The 20269-nt window shown below is 42.5% G+C and overlaps 2 protein-coding genes across 2 annotated transcripts in view; one reads left to right on the top strand and one right to left on the bottom strand.

Annotated features, from left to right (window-relative positions):
• The window catches only part of LOC306934612 (uncharacterized protein), a 65898-nt gene extending 55232 nt beyond the window's left edge, over window positions 1-10666 (top strand). The window contains exons 8-18 of the mRNA XM_079517256.1: window positions 658-712; window positions 1537-1611; window positions 2138-2243; window positions 2810-3103; window positions 3540-3788; window positions 4594-4738; window positions 5465-5826; window positions 6608-6706; window positions 6950-7107; window positions 7246-7297; window positions 8317-10666. Coding sequence (XP_079373382.1) covers window positions 658-712; window positions 1537-1611; window positions 2138-2243; window positions 2810-3103; window positions 3540-3788; window positions 4594-4738; window positions 5465-5826; window positions 6608-6706; window positions 6950-7107; window positions 7246-7297; window positions 8317-8453 — 1732 coding nt within the window. The 3' untranslated portion in view covers window positions 8454-10666. The remainder of the gene's footprint in view (window positions 1-657; window positions 713-1536; window positions 1612-2137; window positions 2244-2809; window positions 3104-3539; window positions 3789-4593; window positions 4739-5464; window positions 5827-6607; window positions 6707-6949; window positions 7108-7245; window positions 7298-8316) is intronic.
• Window positions 10667-12715: 2049 nt separating this feature from the next.
• Window positions 12716-14329, bottom strand: LOC306934286 (EH domain-containing protein 1-like; the record flags this gene model as incomplete). The annotated part of the gene is made up of 1 exon (XM_079516857.1): window positions 12716-14329. The coding sequence occupies one exon, from the start codon at window positions 14327-14329 to the stop codon at window positions 12716-12718; it is 1614 nt and encodes a 537-aa protein (XP_079372983.1).
• Between the last annotated feature and the right edge of the window lie 5940 nt (window positions 14330-20269).

Below are 20269 nucleotides of genomic sequence, written 5' to 3'. Positions count from 1 at the left end.
GTGATGGAAAGTTCCTATACTTGAGTACAATTTTGAGGTATTTGTACTTTACTTGTGTATTTCCAATTTCCAATACTTTTAATTCTACTCCTCTATGTCTCGGATCCAAATATTGTGCTTTTACTCCATTGCATTTATTTGAAAACTTTATATACTAGTTACTTTGTACATTTTGATTATTACGCTAATGATCTTAAAGAGACTCTGCGAATGCAAAGCCATTGACGGTCACATTATTATTGTGTAATTAATATCGGTGAAAATAACTAGAAAGGTGCAATTGTGTAAAATTGCAAGTGTGGTTGCACTGACACGACCCTGATTAATTCTGTCTCTTGAACTCTTTGTGTATTCGTTCTTCTTCATGTGGGAAGACATTTGCACACTTATAATTCATGGGTTTATACTAGAAAGTTCTGTTCTTGACGAATTCTGCCTTTCCATTAATATTACATATTGTGATGTCTGATTGGACATTATATTGTCCAGTCAGAAAAGGGACAGAACATTTACTTTTAGGGTTACAGAAAAGGCTACATAAAACGTCCATTGAACTCAAGGAACCAAAAAGCTGAACAAAGAACAGGTTTACTTTAGCTAATAGCTAGTGTGTTTCCTACAGCAACCACACTAATAATACGTTTCGTCCTGTGACAGAAGGAAAAAGGCAGAGGAAGAGGAGGAGCTACACAGAAAGGAGAAGTCAAGATGGGTGAGAAACAACAAGCTTCTTGTCTGTCAGGTGGAAACCTTGTGTGTCCAAAACTGTTACTATTCAGGACATTTAGGTGTAACAACAGAACCAGGTGTTCTAATGAGGTGTAACAACAGAACCAGGTGTTCTAATGAGGTGTAACATCAGAACCAGGTGTACTAATGAGGTGTAACAACAGAACCAGGTGTTCTAATGAGGTGTAACATCAGAACCAGGTGTACTAATGAGGTGTAACAACAGAACCAGGTGTTCTAATGAGGTGTAACAACAGAACCATGTGTTCTAATGAGGTGTAACAACAGAACCAGGTGTTCTAATGAGGTGTAACAACAGAACCAGGTGTTCTAATGAGGTGTAACAACAGAACCATGTGTTCTAATGAGGTGTAACATCAGAACCAGGTGTACTAATCAGGTGTAACAACAGAACCAGGTGTTCTAATGAGGTGTAACAACAGAACCAGGTGGTCTAATGAGGTGTAACAACAGAACCAGGTGTTCTAATGAGGTGTAACAACAGAACCAGGTGTTCTACTGAATCCATTGTAGTTATTACTTAGTCACAGGCTCTCGTTAATACAGTACGTTCCATTGGTTCAGTATTTGTAAACGCACGCACGCACGCACGCACGCACGCACGCACCATCCACACTTGACCCATTAAATAATGGGAAATTATTTTAGATTTTAGCTATTAAAAAATAGCTGATCTACAAGCTTGTAGCCTGCATATATATATATATATTTCTAGGTCTTTGTGGTTTACATTAACTGCCAGAGTAAATCATTATTTAACATTCTCTGTCATTTCTGTATTGACAGGAAGTCCAGCAGAGGGAACATTCAGAAGAAATGCGAGCTCGTCTCCGACGCAGCGAATCTATCGAGAAAGCTGCTGTAAGTCAAATGCACACACGCATACGCACGCACGCACGCACGCACGCACGCACGCACGCACGCACGCACGCACGCACGCACGCACGCACGCACTCACGCACGCACGCACGCACGCACGCACGCACGCACGCACGCACGCACGCACGCACGCACGTACGCACAGACACACACACACACACACACACACACACACACACACACACACACACACACATACATGCACTCACTTTTTATTACTATACCTGGGAGGATATCGTCAATCTATGATGACCGTTTTCTGAATGCTATTTGTTTTATTTTATTTTTGCTTCAAACTGAAGGTTTTCCTGCGGCTTTCTGAACTGTCCTGAGTTGACAGAAATGGTGACATATTATAATGAGCATCAGTGGGGACCAATTATTTGAAGATGGGTTTAAAATGGCTGAAGTGCTCCTTTAAGTTTGTCCACTTTTTTAGGGTTATTATTATTAATAATGTTCAGTTCGGTATGTAATTCCCTGCTGCACTTCCCTGTGTGCCCTGCAGGAGGCAGCGGTGCTCGTGTCTCAACGCTCCATCAACCCCAGAGAGTTCTTCAGACAACTGAGTTCTTCTTCACTGAGTCCCACCAGCCCTGGGTCCCCACGCACTGGTACACACACTGTGTGTGTGTGTGTGTGTGTGTGTGTGTGTGTGTGTGTGTGTGTGTAGCATGTCATGTAGACGGCACAATAATTGCATTGTATGTAGTCATAGCACTTCATAGTATATATGTACAGCATAGTATAGCATATATGTATAGTTTATATGTATAGTGTCATTATATAGATATGTTCTAGTTACGTTCTTAGCTTACGCATGTTTCTTGATAAATGCATTTTACATATGTGATGTATTCCCATGTTTTTGTTCTTGCTTAATGTAAATCGCTCTGGATTGAAGAGCGTCTGCTAAATGCCTAAATTGTAAATTGTAAATTGTGTGTGTGTGTGTGTGTGTGTGTGTGTTTGATTGATTGATTGATTGAAGAATTTATTAACAGTTTGCAGAATTACAGTACATTGTGTGTGTGTGTGTGTGTGTGTGTGTGTGTGATAGAAACAAGCTCCCTGGGGCTTTTTGTGTTATCCTTATAGCATAACCTTTGACTGTACTACATGTACTGTTAATCAAGTATACGGTCAATCAATCAATCCTCGTTCTTCTGACCCCGTCCAGGTAAAGCTCCGGTCAGGCGGTACCAGCGCAGTCTGACCGACACCGCCTTCATCTTCACCAGGTCTGACCCCGAGACCTCCTCCTCCCCTCGCAGCCCCTTCTCCTCCCGCACCTCCCCCTCCCCCTTCTTCCACACCACCGCCGGGTCTCCTCCCACCAGCCCCATCTTCCTCCCCTCCCCCTCCCTGTCTCAGACCCCCCGAGGCCCCCAGGGACCGGCCACGTCACCCCTCCCCTCCCCCTCCCTGTCTCAGAACCCCTGGGGCCCCCTGCGCTCCACCGCTCCAAGCCAAGGTATTTTGTCATTTTACATTGTTCATTATTTTCTAATTTACTTGTGACTTTTTGTTTTAAAAATAATTAGTTATAATGGTACTTGGACCATTGTTTTGTGTTCTTTTTTCTTTTCTTTTCTTTAATATTTTTGGCGAATGTTCCCCCCAGAATATGCTGGGGTTCAAGACAAGTGGTTAAAGCGGGTAAAGCTATAGTTTAGTTTAGTTATTATATTTTTAAAAGGCATAGTTTCAGTTTAGCTTTTATTACTTTCTAATGTCAGTTATCATTATTAATTTCTCGTCGGTTCTAGTTACTTTTATTAACACACAATACAGTTTCAGTCTTATTTTGCAAAGGCTTGTTTTAATTTGCATATCAGTTCACTAAAACGTGTTTTTTTTATTGTAGTTTTGGTTATTTCCTTAATACGCCTGCCCCCCCTCTCCCCCAGCTCTGCCCAGCCTGCCGCCGGTCGGAGCCCGGGCTCAAGAGACCCCCGTCGTTTCCAGATCCCCACCTCCCACCCAGCCCTCAGCCCCCCCTGCCTCTCCCACTCTTCTGGCCTCCTTGGAGGACCCCGGGGACTCAGAGAGCCTGGCCCCAGCGCCCCTGCCTCCCTCACCATCCCCGGCCGCCCATCCCCAGGCTCTGCTGGAGACCCCTGTGGCCCCTCTGCCTCAAAGCCCCTCGCTGAACACAGGTGGGAATAAACACAAAGACATATTGTACACACTGTACATGCAGCAAGGTAATTAATCACATGCCTAGAATGCAGAGAGAACAATGTGCCTCAATTAGGATACCAGTTGAACAATGAACCTAGCATCTGGCTAAACGACATGCTATCTAAATAACATTCTATTCAATTCAAACTATAGGATACAGGTAAACAACATGCTATCAAAATAATATGCTATTCATTTCAAACTATAGGATACAGGTAAACAACATGCTATCAAAATAATATGCTATTCATTTCAAACTATAGGATACAGTACATACCAAACAATGACCCCACCCATTTTAACCACGTGAGCCTTTAGCATCCCTATTGCTAACCCCTAAAATAGAAGAATCCCAGTTCCTGCTTACACACACACACACACACACACACACACACACACACACACACACACACACACACACACACACACACACACACACACACACACACACACACACACACACACACACACACACACACACACGTATTATACTGGGGCGACTGTGGCTCAAGAGGTAGAGCAGGTCGTCCAATGATCCATGGGTCGGCGGCTCGAATCCCGGCTCCTCCTGTCTACATGTCAAAGTGTCCTTGGGCAAGACACTGAACCCCAAATTGCTCCCGATGTGCTGGTTGGTACCTTGCATGGCTTCCGCCGCAATCGGTGTATGAATGTGTGTGTGAATGGGTGAATGTAATGCACAAACTATGTAAAGCGCCTTGGATAAAGGCGCTATATAAATGCACCATTTACCATTTATACTGTACTCTCTTTCTCCAGAGTTGTTGTCAGAAGTAGCTTACAGAGTCCAGGCTGTTCTGGTGGAAGAGGAGGAAGAGGAGGAGGATGAGGATGAAGAGCATAAGGAGGAAGTGAATAAAGAAGAAGATCACAAGGCCGGCAGAGAACTACCATCCAGCACAAGGTTTTTATAGTTTTTTATTTATCATTCGGTTTTATTTTATTTATTTTACTTTGTTATTTTAAATGACAGTTTATTTATTTAGCCTATTCATGTTCAATATACTTTAGATTTAGTTTCGGTATTAGTGTTAGTTGTATTTTGTTATTATAATAATATGGCTATTATTCAGATAAATAGCTAGAATAGCTGTAAACTTGTAGATCAGCTATTTTTTTTAACCCTTATTCTAACGTCATTTTCTCAATGTTGTGTACATTTTGTAAACACGAAACTGTTTCTATTCCAGTTTTTATTTCAGTTTTACAAAATGCTTTGTCAACTCCAGATTTAGGACCACATTTTCAACCTGTCCTCACTAATGCTTTAGTTATAAGATCTGTTTATTATCTGTGTCTCTTTGGAGGGCTGTGGACAGTTCAGCTACCAGGGACATCAATGGGGAGTCCAAGCTACAGCCTTTCTCTTGTTCTTGCATTAATAAAAAAAAAGAAATCACACCCGTGTGAAGTGAGGGGCGCTCTTATCATCATACATCATCATACATCATCTCATTCTGACCAAAAAAAAAGGGAAATTAGCAAACCGGCCAACCAATGATGTCACTGGTAGTTGGGTTTATCAACTGTCCACCCAGCCCTCATCTGAGACTCGGGGTGAGTAGATCATGGTTCCATGATCTTATAATGAGCATGAAGTGCTCCTTTAACTATGTTAACCCTGATCCAGCCCCATTGTCACGGAGACGATGGAGACAGCCGAGCCAGAAGAAGGAGAAGAGGAAGGGGCGGAGTCTACACAGGAAACAGAACCTGAGACCATTGAGACGTCATTGGAGGAGCCGGGTGACGGACAGGCAGAGAACCAATCGGATCACAGCCAGGCCCTTGCAGAGCCATTCAGTGTTGAGCTGTCAGAGGAAGGGGAGGAAGGGGCGGAGTCTACACAGGAAACAGAAGCTGAGACCATTGAGACGTCATTGGAGGAGCCGGGTGACGGACAGGCGGAGGACCAATCGGATCACAGCCAGGCCCTTGCAGAGCCAGTCAGTGTTGAGCTGTCAGAGGAAGGGGAGGAGTCAGCTGTTATAGGTGAAGTAGCCACGGGAAAGTTGCCACGATCTATAGCTCTGGTCCAGGGTTGGGGTTAGAAGGACTTCTATTAACACTATGGTACACTTTGCTACTCACCAAAACAAAGACGGTTTTGTGGAGTTGAAAGCTTACTTTCCTTAGTTGAAATGAATTGAAATTAATAGCTGGGGGGTGGGGCAGTCTAGTTTATATAGAACTATATAAAGCCTGTTGCAAATCGATGATGCATTTTGTCCTTTTGTCCTTGTTTTTGGTCCATGCATATTCCAAAGGCGATTCCTAAATTCCTTAGGATGATCCAACAGGATCAAAACCTTAACAAGCAATAAACAAGTGGAGCTGAGAAATATACCAGCGTTGCAGACTTTATGGTTTTCCATTCATATTCCAGCTCTTTGGGATGCACAATGTCCCTGAGCTATAGACGCAATTTCAAATATTGTTTCACTGTCCATATTAACTGGAATATGAAGTTGTTCTCTGTTATGATGGGTACCATTGTTTATGGTTCCTGCAAAGAGTTTTAATGAATGTTATTTCTGTTGTACTGGCATTTGACCACCGTGTAAAGAAGGTAAAATAATAATTTGAACAAAAGAAAATAAAGCTTACACTCCCTTCATACAATTGGTTCATCCACCGCTAGATGGCAATAGCGATAGTTCAGCTCCTGCCACCATAGATATCAATTAATGCGCCTTTAAAAATCAGTTAAATCAGTCTTTGATGAGTTAAATATTGTATAAATAAAGTGAGACTAATCAAACGTCGGTTTCAGATGGAGAAGTGATTTTCCAGCAAATCAAAGAGGAAGCTATGATCCCGACAACCAATGGCGTCGCAAACGGAGAGGAAGAGGAGGATTTGAACGGCACAGGTTTGTTAGTTAGTTTAAAAAAAACCATTGTAACAAGCTCACTTAGATCTGCTATTTTCGGCCTAAACCAGGCATTATGAGTTACGACGCCATCTGCTGCCTGCTAAAGACACATTTTAATCGACTTTAAGCGACTATAATCGTATGATATTTAGTCAACTAAACTAAACAATTTGATGTCTAAATCAACACTGAGAAGTAGAGACGTTATTAAATTGTTCTTACGTGTGTGTTTTTGCCCAGAACGTTCTGTCAGTCCGTCTGACACCGATCCCAGTTCTCCTGAGCTGACCAGTTATGACCTCCATGGGAACATGGAGGAGAACCCAGAAGAACCATGGAACCATGGGAACATGGAGGAGAACCCAGAAGAACCACACATCTCAGAGAACGGACAGCAGGTAGCTAGCAACCACACACACACACACACACACACACACACACACACACACACACACACACACACACACACACACACACACATACTCTAATCTAAACTAATCTCTCTCTCTCTCTCTCTCTCTCTCTCTCTCTCTCAGGTTGTAGCAGACAGACAGATGTGTGTCCGCGCACTGTACGACTACCAAGCAGGTGAGATGTCATGTAAAGTTAATAATTGAGGTGATCAGAATCAGAATGGACGTCAGTGACTGTACAGTATCTACATGACCAATATTTCTTCGTTCAGAATTAAATCATTCCGATCAGAGATTCCAACTTAACTGTTTACATGACGCTAAATAAAAGTAATGCTGGTTTACATCTCTCAGAGCATTCTTGGGGCTATTTGTTTTTCTGCTGTTCTTTCTAGTCAAACTAATGTCTGAATGACACACGACGGCCATTCATAAAATTCTGCACGCAATCAAACATTATCAGACCATTTTTCAACTAAAGGTACAGGCAGTACAACAATTTTAAGACAGAGACAAAAAAGCCAGAGGCTGGTTTTCATCAAACATTCAACACTCAAACAACTGGACAAAACAACAGGGCAACAAAAACACACCAAAATGTTGAGGACATTAGATCCCCACATTAGGGATGTCCGATAATATCGGACATCCCTACGACCGCATCGGGATATCTGCAAAAAAGACAATATTATTGTCTTTTTTGCAGATATCCCGATGCGGTCGTGGAATTAACACATTATTGTGATGCATTCATAAATGTAAGGTTTTCCACATACAAATAAACATTATCATAAATTCGGGAGAAATTGAAATGAATTAAAACCTATAAATTAAAACTGCGATATTTTCGATACGATATTTTCCCTTTTATGCAAATATCGGCAGACAATATCGGGAGGCCGATAATATCCCTAGCCCACATAGTATAGACATAAGGTAGGTCCACATACTGTAGCAGCAGGTATGTACATGAGGTCATGTAGCGGGGTGTGGTCCTCCTCTTCATGGGTACAGGCTTTAGTTTCGACATACTATTGGTCCGACAATGACAACCTACCTCAAGCAGTGCATGTTCGCCAACATTAACGCATGTTCGCCAACCTTAATCCGGTCGTTTTCCGCATGTCGGTCCAATGGTATGTTGGAAATGCGTGCGCACCCCCTCTTCACTATCCTCCTCTCCCTCCCTCACAGAGGACGAATCAGAGATCTCCTTTGAGCCTGGTGATATCATTGTCGCCGTGGAAGCCATCGATAAAGCCTGGTGGAGAGGATGCAGCAAAGATGGCCGCCAGGGCCTGTTCCCTAGCAACTATGTAGAGACCATCTGAACGTCTGTCTGTCTGTCTGTCTGTTTGTCTGACAGACATAATGTCCCAATGCTTAATTTATACCACGGCGTTGCATGCCGAACAACGTGTCACGGACGTGAGCATGTTGATCTGTTCATTTGACAACATTGTACGACAAAGTAGGCTTCACACAGACAGACAGACAGACAGACAGACAGACAGACAGACAGACAGACAGACAGACAGACAGACAGACAGACAGACAGACAGACTCAGAGACAAAGGTGCAGCAGATTATGCTGACAGAGATAAACACACACACACACCGATTACCGCACGCACGCACGCACGCACGCACGCACGCACGCATGCACGCACACACACACACACACACACACACATACACTCAGGGACAGCATCTCCCCCATGTGTCATTTATTTGATGAATTAACTAATTTCTATTAATGCTTTGTGAATCTATGAGCGATTAGTTGTTTTTTTGCAGTTGTGTTGTCAGCGCTGCATTGTCAAGCAGACAGCGTTAATAGTTTATATTGTTGCTGTCGGCAGAAACCTTGTATTGTATAACAATGCTTATACTTTTCATTTTTTCCCCTTAAATTAATGTCCTACTTTATCACAGTACAGTGTCACACAAAAGTAGCGAAAATAGCCAGGGGAAAAAATAACGGCTGTACGCTAACAACGCGTAGCGAAAACTATTTTGAGTGAAAGTGGTTAATTGTTAAGTGTGTGTGTGTGTGTGTGTGTGTGTGTGTGTGTGTGTGTGTGTGTGTGTGTGTGTGTGTGTGTGTGTGTGTGTGTGCGTGCGTGTGCGTGTGCGTGTGTGTGCGTGCGTGCGTGTTTCACACGTATGTAACCAATGAAAAGTATTAACAAGAGCTTGTGACTAAATAATGACTCCATGATCCATTGGAACAAAGGTTTCCTGAACCGTTTTGGACATACAAGGTTTCTGACAGAGACGACACACATGGACGACGGGGTGTGTTGTGTTGATCATTAACACACTCACACACTGTAGAGAACCCAAGTCTGACATCAATGCCGCTATAGAGGCCCATAGGGTCTCAATAACATAGTGACAATGTGATAATAAGAACATCATGGAACTGTGTTCCAAAGAGAAACAAATCAGCCCTGCAATTTTACTCATAATTATGGATATGAAGCATCAACTGATGGTGGAAATAGTAGATGAGAAGGAAAATAAATGTTTTCCAATTGTTCTTATCAACTGTAACTCAATGTCATAAACAGACAGAATCGTAGGGCTGATGTGTTTATTTTTGGAACACAGTTCCACTTCTAAGATTTCTCTGTGAGATTTTCAATAGAAAACGATACTTCCCTGGTCCAGTTGGTGGTGGGAGTTGCGTCAGCACTTCGGTACTATCTTCTCTTACAGTATCCATTGTATGGGGCGGGGCCATAGATCATTATCTATAATGTTACAATTGATTATTATGTCTGGAATTTTGCATATCATAATGATCTGATATTAGTTGTTTTTTTTTCAGATTTTAATCACTTAATCACTTAAGCCTTTACTTTTTAAATCATCAAATATTTACAAAGATCAAACTCACAACACGCAAAAAATAATTCTGCTCACTATTTGTTAAAGTTTAATTGCACATGAATAATATTTTAAATACAATGAATAAAAATGAATTAAAACACAATTTGACACAACGTATAGCGTATGTGTTGTTGAAAAATGTATTACTGTATTATGTGTTGCTCTTATGTGTAATTTTAATTGTTTTAAATGTTTTTTCGCTCTACATTAAAAAAATACCTTCGCACAAAATAAAACCTTTTCTGCGAGTTTTCCCCAGAATACGGATGCTGAGGTTTGAGTTGTTACTAAGGGGTTGTTTCTCTATCTACAGTATAATGTACATCTGTCTGCATTGATTATATGTTGATTTCATTATTATTATTATCATTATTATTATTTTTTACTTTTCCATACACTGCATCACTGAATAAACTTTGCTTCTGTTAATGTGTTTAATTATTTCCAGAGCTCGTTAAAAAGGAGTTGTCTATATCTTTGTCTACGTCTGTCTGTCAATATCTGTGTTGAATAGGTTTGTACTTTTACATTACGTTGACATTGTACTTGGATGTGAGGAAAATACTTTACATACATATATGTATGTTTTAATGTTTTGCTTTTTAAGTCTTAATTTCACTACATCTGTATATAAAAATGTATAGCTTCATATGTGCCGTTTGTGCCGTCTTTGCCTTAATCAGAGAATTATTTGATTTGTATGCGCTTTGTATTTACCACAAACTTACAAATATACCATCTAAAAATACAGTGAAAGGTGTTTATCTAATTTTGCTCTCTGTGTGTGTGCAGAGAGCGTGCGTGCGTGCGTGCGTGCGCGCGCGCTCGCTCGCACGTACGTGCATGTGAAATACAATGTTTGACACAGCATACTGTACATATCCTTTTGAAACAGTCACAGCTAAAGTAAATAGCGGACCTACTGTACTCTTATTACATCTCCGTAAAACAATCCATAATTTTGGGGTCCAAACATACCCTTAGTAATGACAATAATTTCAAGGTTAGAGTTGACAATAGTAATCTAAAGCGAAGAAGACCTACTTCTTAATCTCATAACAAACGGTGACAGGTGAAATGGCCTCCAAAGTGATCAAGAAAGAATGAACTGATTTGACTACTACTCTGCCTTAAGCGCATGACCCACCTAATTCCAACACACTTGTCTAGTTTGGGATGTCTCAAGGTAGAAGACCAGGCAAATGTGGTATTTAAGGGACAGTGAGTGACCTCATACCTGTCTATCTCTACTTCTGTGAGTGACACCACAGCAACACCACCAGGGCTATGGGAGTACCAATAGATCATAGAACTGTAGATGCCTCATTATTGCCGCTGTGCAGTTCATTGGAGTGATGCATCTGCCGGCTGCCATAGCAGGGATCGGGGGGATGTCTCCCCACTTCATCATAACTTCCTGAATGAGTTCAACCGATTTCCCAAGCGGTTTGTAACAAATGCCAAGCGTGGAGTTATAGATACTTACATAAGAAATGCATATTTCCATACCAAAATACTTGGTTTCTAATCCAAGTAATTAATAAAGTAATATTAATAAAACTATCTGATAGACAATCTGTATAATGAATGCAACTGTAGCTGTTGAACAGAACAGATTTGGGCATTAATAAAGTATCTATCTATCTATCTATCTATCTATCTATCTATCTATCTATCTATCTATCTATCTATCTATCTATCTATCTATCTATCTATCTATCTATCTATCTATCCTAGTTTAACAAAGTTGTGGTTAACTTCAGGTAACTAAGACGGATACATGCGGAAGCCCAACCATGATGGGATTTGAAATCTCAATCTTCTGTTTCGATGACTTAGCCATTAGGCCAGATTGTCCTTGTAGACAGATTTATGTATTCTTTCTGTCAGGATGGTATTTGGCTGAAATGTCCATCAGGCCTTATCATTCTGTGTTTGGTGGCATAATCTTGCTGGATGAAGACCATAGTGGATGTGCATAAAGACAGTTTTTGCCTACCATGTCCATGTGTGAATAAAAGATAGTTTTTGCAAGTTAGAGATGCACACAGATACATTCTAATCAGTACTCTATTGGTCAGACTCATACGGGGATCAAACCTGCAACCTTGGTGTTATTAGCACCACGCTCTGTCCAGCTGAGCTTACTGGCCTGCTTTGCCAACAGAATGTCTGTCTGTCTGTCATGCAGATCATGCTACACTGGGCGGTGTATTGTGATCGTGCTGCTGTAGCAGTTACAAGCTGTACTTTTCACATTGACAGTGAACACACTGAAGTGCATGTCTTAAACACATTTTGCACTGGATAAGAACCAAAGTCTCAATGTCTGGTCCGGGGACAATCAGGGGTCCAAATGGGCGCTTACAGGTCTGTAACAAGTTGTTTTGCGAATATAGAGCGTCGCAGTCCCGCCCCCTTTCATGACGACAAGCAGCCCGGAAAATAATTTCCCATGCATTTTTCCCATAGACGTTTCAAAACGTATTTACATTTCAAGTTGTCGTTCTGACATAATTATTGTATGTTATTATTTATGTAACATAATATGACTTAAATGTAAGGCGCTATAAAGTAGTAATGTAATTCAGAGTTTATGTAGTTCGAAGATATTTACAATGGGTGCCCCGAGTCAAAACCACAGTTCTAGGCAACACGTAGCTCTATAGGCTGCGACACGGTTGCTAGGCTGCTCATCTTAGGCCCCTGATAACTGGGCCTCCAGCAGCGGCGCACGCTTGGACGGCGGCAGCAAGTGTTCAGGCAGGTTGGCAGGAAGATCGTGACCTTCCAGCTTGAGCTTGATCAGATGGTTGGCCAGGGCAAACTCCTCATTGTCCAGGAAGTCGTGGTTATCCATGACGGCCAGCTTCCAGATCTTCCCCAAGACTGTGTTGGGAAGCTTGGACTTAAGCAGCTCCTTTTTGGCCGCTGCGGCCGACACTTGACCATTGACGGGAGAGAGAGCGTAGAAGATCTCGTCGTAGGTGGGCTTCTCGCGACTCACTACCCATTCCTGATCGCCGATGCCCTCGCTTACCCCCACACCGTATCCCAATCCAAAAGGCCCCCTCGTGGACCCCTCGAAGGCTCCGCCCTTGACTGAGGGGCAGGACATGGAGGTCTCCTCGTGGCGCACCACGCTCATGAGGTGGGCAATGTCATTGGCCAGCATGTCCTCCACTCTCTGCAGCAGCTTGGGCTTCAGCGACGGGAACTTGGAAAAGTCCTGGCCATCCAGCAGCTCCCTCATCTTGTGGATATTGGGGAAGTCCCCTCGCGAGATCTTGTGCTCCTTTTCGATCTTCTGGTAGATCAAGTCGAGGTTGGAGAGGAGCTCCTTCTTTTTGGATTCCTTCCTAAACATGCTGGGCATCTCGCTCTTCAGTGAGCTGATGATGTAGGCGTGCACCATGGCGAGGCGAGCCCGTTTGATCAGGTCGTTGAGCTTACGTACAGCTGCGTTGCGCGGCAGGGTCTGAATGTCTGAAAACAGGTCTTGCTCCTCTGCTTCAAACAACTGTCTGTTGTCAGGGACCATTTGTGCCTGGGACCAGAAAGAGCCGATATACACGCGCGCCACCTCAGGCGTGTTGATGATTTTGCCCAGGGCCCACATGAGGGCGCCATAGACCCTCATCAGTTGCTGGGTGCTGATCTGGTCAGCCTTATTGAGTACCACACGCATCTTGTCCTCATGGTTCTTCAGGGCTCGGATGACCTCAGAGAACTCGTCTGAGATGTCCAGCTTGTGAGCATCAAACAGGAGGATGATGCGGTCTACTCGCTCGGCGAACCACTCCAGCACGGCCGCAAAGTCATAGCCTCTGCAGAGCCTCTGTTTCTCCCCTGAAAGGATTCCGGGGGTATCAATGATACTGATGCTCTCCAAGACTGGATTAGGCATCTGTGCACACATGAACCTATTCAAGAATTGGTTACCAAAACAGTTCAGCTTGTGGAATGGCGTTTTGGGGTCGACCACCAGAGCGTTGCCTGGTATCACACCCTCCTGTTCACCGTGCATCACAGCGATGAAAGAGTCAGTCGTCGGCTCAGGGCCGATTCTCATGCCGGGGAAGTCCTGGTCCAACAGGTGTCGAATGAAGGTGGTCTTCCCGGTGGAGTACTGACCCACCAGGAGCACCATGGGCTTGCTGTCAAAATGGCCGTCTTCCAGTGCTGGGGAGTGGAATTCGTGGAATCGATATGTGTTCTCCAGTGGGAAGAGTTTGGTCCGGTACAGTCGCCGCAGCCCCTCTGAAACGTTGCTATACACCTCAGGATTTTTCTTTCCGTTCTTCCTGAACATGGTGGCCTTGTCTTTTCCCATGTAGGCCTAATGATGTCAGTTTCAAACCTATGTTTAATAATGGTGTGGTTTCTTTCACAGCTTGCCTGCTGGAATAACAACTTTTGAGGAAGATACTAATACGTTTCTGTCTCTGTTGGATGGAGTTGACAAGTAATCCTTAGAACCTTTATTAGGCTGATCAGAGTTCTGGTCTGACATCATCACAACACAAAGTGTTGCCATGCAGACTTGCAAAGGGCTATGACTGCCTTCCAAAGTTTGCGGGCCCTGGGTAGGAAACCCTGGCATTTTTATGGTATTCATCTCTGACACATTATTACTGATGTAATGTTATTCCAGAACTATTTTCTGGAATAACCCTGTCTTTCATGTGTGAGCGACGCCCAACAGGGCGGCATGAGGATTGGTAGCCAACTATGCCACAACTAAGACACCTGATTATACATATGTGACTCCTCACACGGTTTGTTGTATACAGTTAAGAATAAAGGCAGAAACGTGTTTTAACAAAATTACAAAAATCTTTATTTATGGTTAAAGGATAATTCCTGACTAGGCTTTTTCTTACCTTAATCTTTACTTTATTAGTTTATTTGGACATATTTGGTGCATAATGGACATTACATGTGAATGCAACGTAAATAGCCTGTATTTAGCAAAGATGCTAGTTTACATCCACAGTCCCCACACTATACATCAAAATAAAAAAATAAAAGCACAGACAGTGGAATACATTGCATTAGGAAACAAGCATAAAACATACTACAAGAAGGTATAACGTGATACAGTTTAGCAGCATTTTATAGGGCAATGAAGATTTTTAAATAAAGTAACTTGTGCATAAAGTGCACTAGACTATTGTCACAGGTTTGGTTGTCGAGTAACCATTTTTTTAGATTGAACTTAAAGGATGGAAATTAAGCTAAATCTCTCATGGTCAAAATTTGATCATTCATTCATTCATTCATTCCAGATTTAACAGCCCTGAATTGAGAAGATGTTTTTACCGAAAGCCCGGCACTTTGCAGTCCCCTCTGGTTGCTCTAAGTCAGAGACGTCAGGTTCTTATAACTGTCAAGGGTGCTAAACCTGAATTTGACCCGCCGCCACAGCGGGAAAATTCTTCATAGTTCATCCTTCAAAACTAAAACTAAAGTTTTAGTTCATGTTTCCAAAAATTAACTATTTTAGTTATTTTTAGTTAATCTTTTCCCAATACGTTGCTGCAAGCTATTTTCAATATTATTGCCACCGCCCATATAGAACCACATACTTTATTCCTATTGGGAATAAAGGTACCACAGTGTTTAGGTGCCCATTCTTCCTGCATCATTTTGCAATGTGAAATTCCACCGAATCAGTATCCCTTTCCACTTTGCTTGTCTTTATACGGGCCATGTGAAAATTAACTCACATGGCCCAAATCTGATGCTTTTATTGTGAAGGCAAAAGTTTCTGAACGTCTCACATCCATCCTGCATATTTCCGCATGCTGAAAGTAGCTGACCTTCAAGCTCAAAACATGTTCAGCTATTTTCATTATGCAAGACGTTGTATATGAATTGAAGATTAAATCTGGCTTCACTGTGGGTCGTGTCGGAGTGTTTTGTTGGCCGAGGCGATCATGCATTGTACACACTGCGCTCCTCGATGCAAAATAACAAGCTATTTTTTGGTGGCAACAACATGTTTACCTCAGTGTTTTGGGTCGAGACATGTTCTGTGCATGGCTGTCTGCGTGGATCAGGATCAGTGCGTCTGGTCTGTGAGCGCACAAGCACATCATCATCGCCTCGCTACAACTCGATCGCGTTGCGCACACTCCAGAGACAGTGCACGTTAATTTGGTGTTGGATATTATATTATGCTTTAGCAGGAGCGGGACAGATTGGTGTTTTTCCGCACACATTTAGGCCTGTTTAGATGGAAATCTGGCACACAGTCTTGAACAAAGTGAACTGTCAGAGAGTGACGTTCACACATGCCCAGAATGAACGCGTTCACAGTAACGTTCAGCACACAGAAATACAGGACGTCTAGTCACATTCACACAAAATATGAACAGGTTTGTGAACGATCGTTCAATGAGCGCGTTCAGGGACAACACTGGTAGTCATGGCCGTCAGTTCCCAAATGATGTTGTGTGGGAGTCCCGAATGCTCCAGACCGTACTGAATAACTGTGAGTTTGCATAATGTCTTTAGACTAGGACGCAAGTCTAAGATGTAAATTTCAGTATCAAGGAGGATGATACGATCTCCCACCATGGAACAGATCCTACAAGGATTTGGAGATGGGCATTTCCCCTTCAGCTCAACCTTCTTCCAGGAGATGGTCTCTGGATTAAATTTCCACAGATCATTGAGGGTCTCGTCCCTGTTGATGCCACCAAATATGTACAGCTCTCCATTGTAGGCAAAGGCTGAATGACCCCAGCATCTTTTTGGAAAAGGCTCTGTAGAAGGCATGCTCATCCAGTGGTTGGTCTCTGTGTCAAACATTCTGATGTTGTCGTCCTGGTTCACTATGCCTCCAAATACAAACATCTTTGTTCCGATGATGGTGGCCGAGTGACGTGATGAAGCTGGGGGTGCAGTGCCTCTAGTGTTAAGTAAAGACCAGACCATTGCGGTAGTGTCCAACTTGTAAATGTCATTAGTGTGTCCATTCAGATGAGTGCATCCTCCATAGACATACATGACCTTCCCCAAGGCACAGGCTGTGTGGTGAAACCTTGATTCTGGAACAGTCCCAGAAATATTGGGCTTCAGCCATTTGTGGGTGTCGACATCAAATGCATAAAGCTCATTACAATAAGGAAACCCTCCAAAGATGTAGACGATATATTCTACCAGCACAGCTGTGTGTCCGAAGCACCTAGAGGAAATATGTTCTCCTCTAGCCAATGTCATTGGGGGCAACTTCATCAAGTGCAAAGACATTGTGTTGAATATATAGTTATTCCCCAAGTCAAAGCAGTACACCTTGTGCCCCACTTCTACGGCAGCATGGAGGCTTAACCATTCCCTAACTTTCAGGTGGACTACGCAACAAAACATCTCACTCTACATAACCATGAATGTACTTGTCTTCTACGCAAATCCACTTATATTGGTACAGCGCCACAAAGATTGGCTAACCTGCGAAGGTGATGGGATGGATTAGCCAATCAGAGAATCCGATACATTTTGTGCTCCCAAATAGATTGCCACAGCAACGCCACCCTGGGAGCCCATGGGGATCCCTGTTATGTGCGATAGACTGGTGTGTTCAGATGGTAAGTGATGCAAGTTTGGAATGAATGCCCTACTTGGTAACACTATAACCTTATACCCGTTGTCAGAGTGTAGGGAGATCTGTATGTGTCTGTCCGCATCAGCTTCATGCCCATAAATGGAGATCCCTGATGTCATCAGTATATGGTCACGTATGGGCATATTGGATGGATTAGCGGTTCTGGACAACATGCCATGTGGGGTTTTAACAACAGCATGGAGGAAAAACACTGTGTACCACCAACGGCATACTGTAGGCGAGGGGCTGGCTGTGTACTGAAACAAAATAAATAGCTTCAACATAATAACTCTGATGCAAGTAATTAATCTTACAATAAATGCACCAACTCTGTATAGTATAGTCTAATTGATGAATAACTGTGACTCCTTAAAAGGTAAGCAAATACCAAAAAAGCCTGGCAGTGGTTAAAAGCAGCCTGAAACAAATCTGGCAGTCAATGAGTTAACAAAACTTTGCAAGTATTTTAATGAATTATGACAGTATTACACTACATGGCTATTTAGTCGGCCATAAAGCCCATACATCTTTCCCATAGTGAGTTCCGAAAATATGAATTAGTCATGACCCTGCGTGAAACATTTGATTCTGTGAAAAAGAAGACAAAAAAACATTACACTATAAATGATTTAAAAAAAGATATTGTAGTCTATATTGTAGTAAACTATGGCTCATTTGCCACAAAATAGTCCAGACCATTTGTAAGAATGTACATAATTATGTATACAAATATATCGATTATTCATTCAAGCCCAGATCAGCGTGAGGTGTGTCCAGAGCTCTGCGTAGGTTCTCCCAGAACAGTCCAGGGTGCTGTCCAGCCTGGGACCAGCTCAGGTAGGTGTGTCTCTTCACCAGCCTCCTCATGTGATGGTAGGGAGACAACTGCTGGGCTGGAATGTCCTCCAGAAACACCAGGATCAACACATCCTTCTGTTCATCAAACAGACGGTAGCTGCACACAGGAGACATTTACACTCAGTCAACTTTATTTTTACATTAATGCCTGAACACCTATTGGTTGTTATTCCTTTCAATCTGGGAAAATGTTTATAACATATAGCTGTTGTTATATACAGTACTGTATACAGAAACATAGTCTTTTGTGTGATTTATTATTATTACTTGCGCAAGCAGAGCGTGCAAGTCATGTTTCAGTCAGGTGCTACGATGCGCGTGTTTGGGGCCAGCACATGTTATGACGTCATATGCTGGCCCCAAGCTGACCGTGCAGGTGTGTTTTTGTCATGCTACGAAGCATATGTCCCATGACGTGATGAAGATATGTACCAATGTCCCTTAGAATGCACGTGATATGATGTCATACGGACATACGGAAGCTGACCGTGCAGGTATGTTTTCCGTGAATCGGGATGAAGATTATGTACCAATGCCAGGGTATAATTGGTTGACGATGGTGACGTAATGATGATACGTTTCAGTGTCAAGTACATACGCATCAAACCACCCAGCCGATCACATTATACCACCAACCACTCAGAAAACTACATATACATACATATAGACATGTACACATATATGGACATATGAGCATATGACGTGATGAATATATGTACCAATGCCAGGGTATAGTTGACGGTGACGTAACGATGATTTTACCATACTTAAAAATACTACTTTTTTTAGAAAGTTTATAGCGGTCTACAGCACTTGCACGCTCTGCTTGCGCACTAGTAGGCCATTTATGGCCTACTAGTGTGCAACAAGCAAGTAGGCACTCGACAGAGTGCAGTTCTAGTTATTATTACTTGCGCAAGCAGAGCGTGCAAGTCATGTTTTCGGCCAGGTGTGATGTTAGGTGTGTTTTTGTCATGCTACGAAGCATATGTCCCATGACGTGATGAAGATATGTACAAATGTCCCTTAGAATGCACGTGATATGATGTCATACGGACATACGGAAGCTGACCGTGCAGGTATGTTTTCTGTGAATCGTGATTTAGATTATGTACCAATGCCAGGGTATAATTGGTTGACGATGATGATACGTTTCAGTGTCAATTGACCCAGCCGATTACATTATACCACCAACCACTCAGAAAAGTAAATATACATACATATATACATGTACACATATATGGACACATGAGCATAATGACGTGTTAAATATATGTACCAGTGCCAGGGTATAGTTGACGTGACGTAACGATGATCCAGTGTGACGTCAAACAAGCTTATAAGTAATTACCATCATCATTTTTCAACACTAGTGCGCGCTCTGCTTGCGCACTAGTAGGCCATTTATGGCCTACTTGTGTGCAACAAGTAAGTAGGCACTCGACAGAGTGCAGTTCTAGTTATTATTATTATTAATAATAATTAAAATGCATATTATTAATTCAAATTCATTCCATTCATTGTGATGGAGCCTCTACCCTCCTCCAGCTCTGATACAACTGTGATCCACCACAGTGTGTATTTGATTACAGCACCCTTATCTTTTGTTCTTCTTTACATTGTTCTACATCCGAGTTCATTAAAGCAATAGCCACAAGAGGCTGTGGTTTAACGTGGAAATGAGAATTGAGGCCTGTCACTGAGCAGAGTGCTTCAGGCTCTCTTACAGCTGTTCTAATATCACAGTAAACCAGGATCTGAAAGGCTGCAGCCTTTCAGATCCTC

Source organism: Electrona antarctica, assembly GCF_951216825.1.
Source record: "Electrona antarctica genome assembly, chromosome: 12".
Lineage (NCBI taxonomy): Eukaryota > Metazoa > Chordata > Actinopteri > Myctophiformes > Myctophidae > Electrona > Electrona antarctica.
The sequence above is the reverse complement of the archived record's forward strand: the minus strand, read 5'-3'. Positions and strand labels throughout refer to the sequence as shown.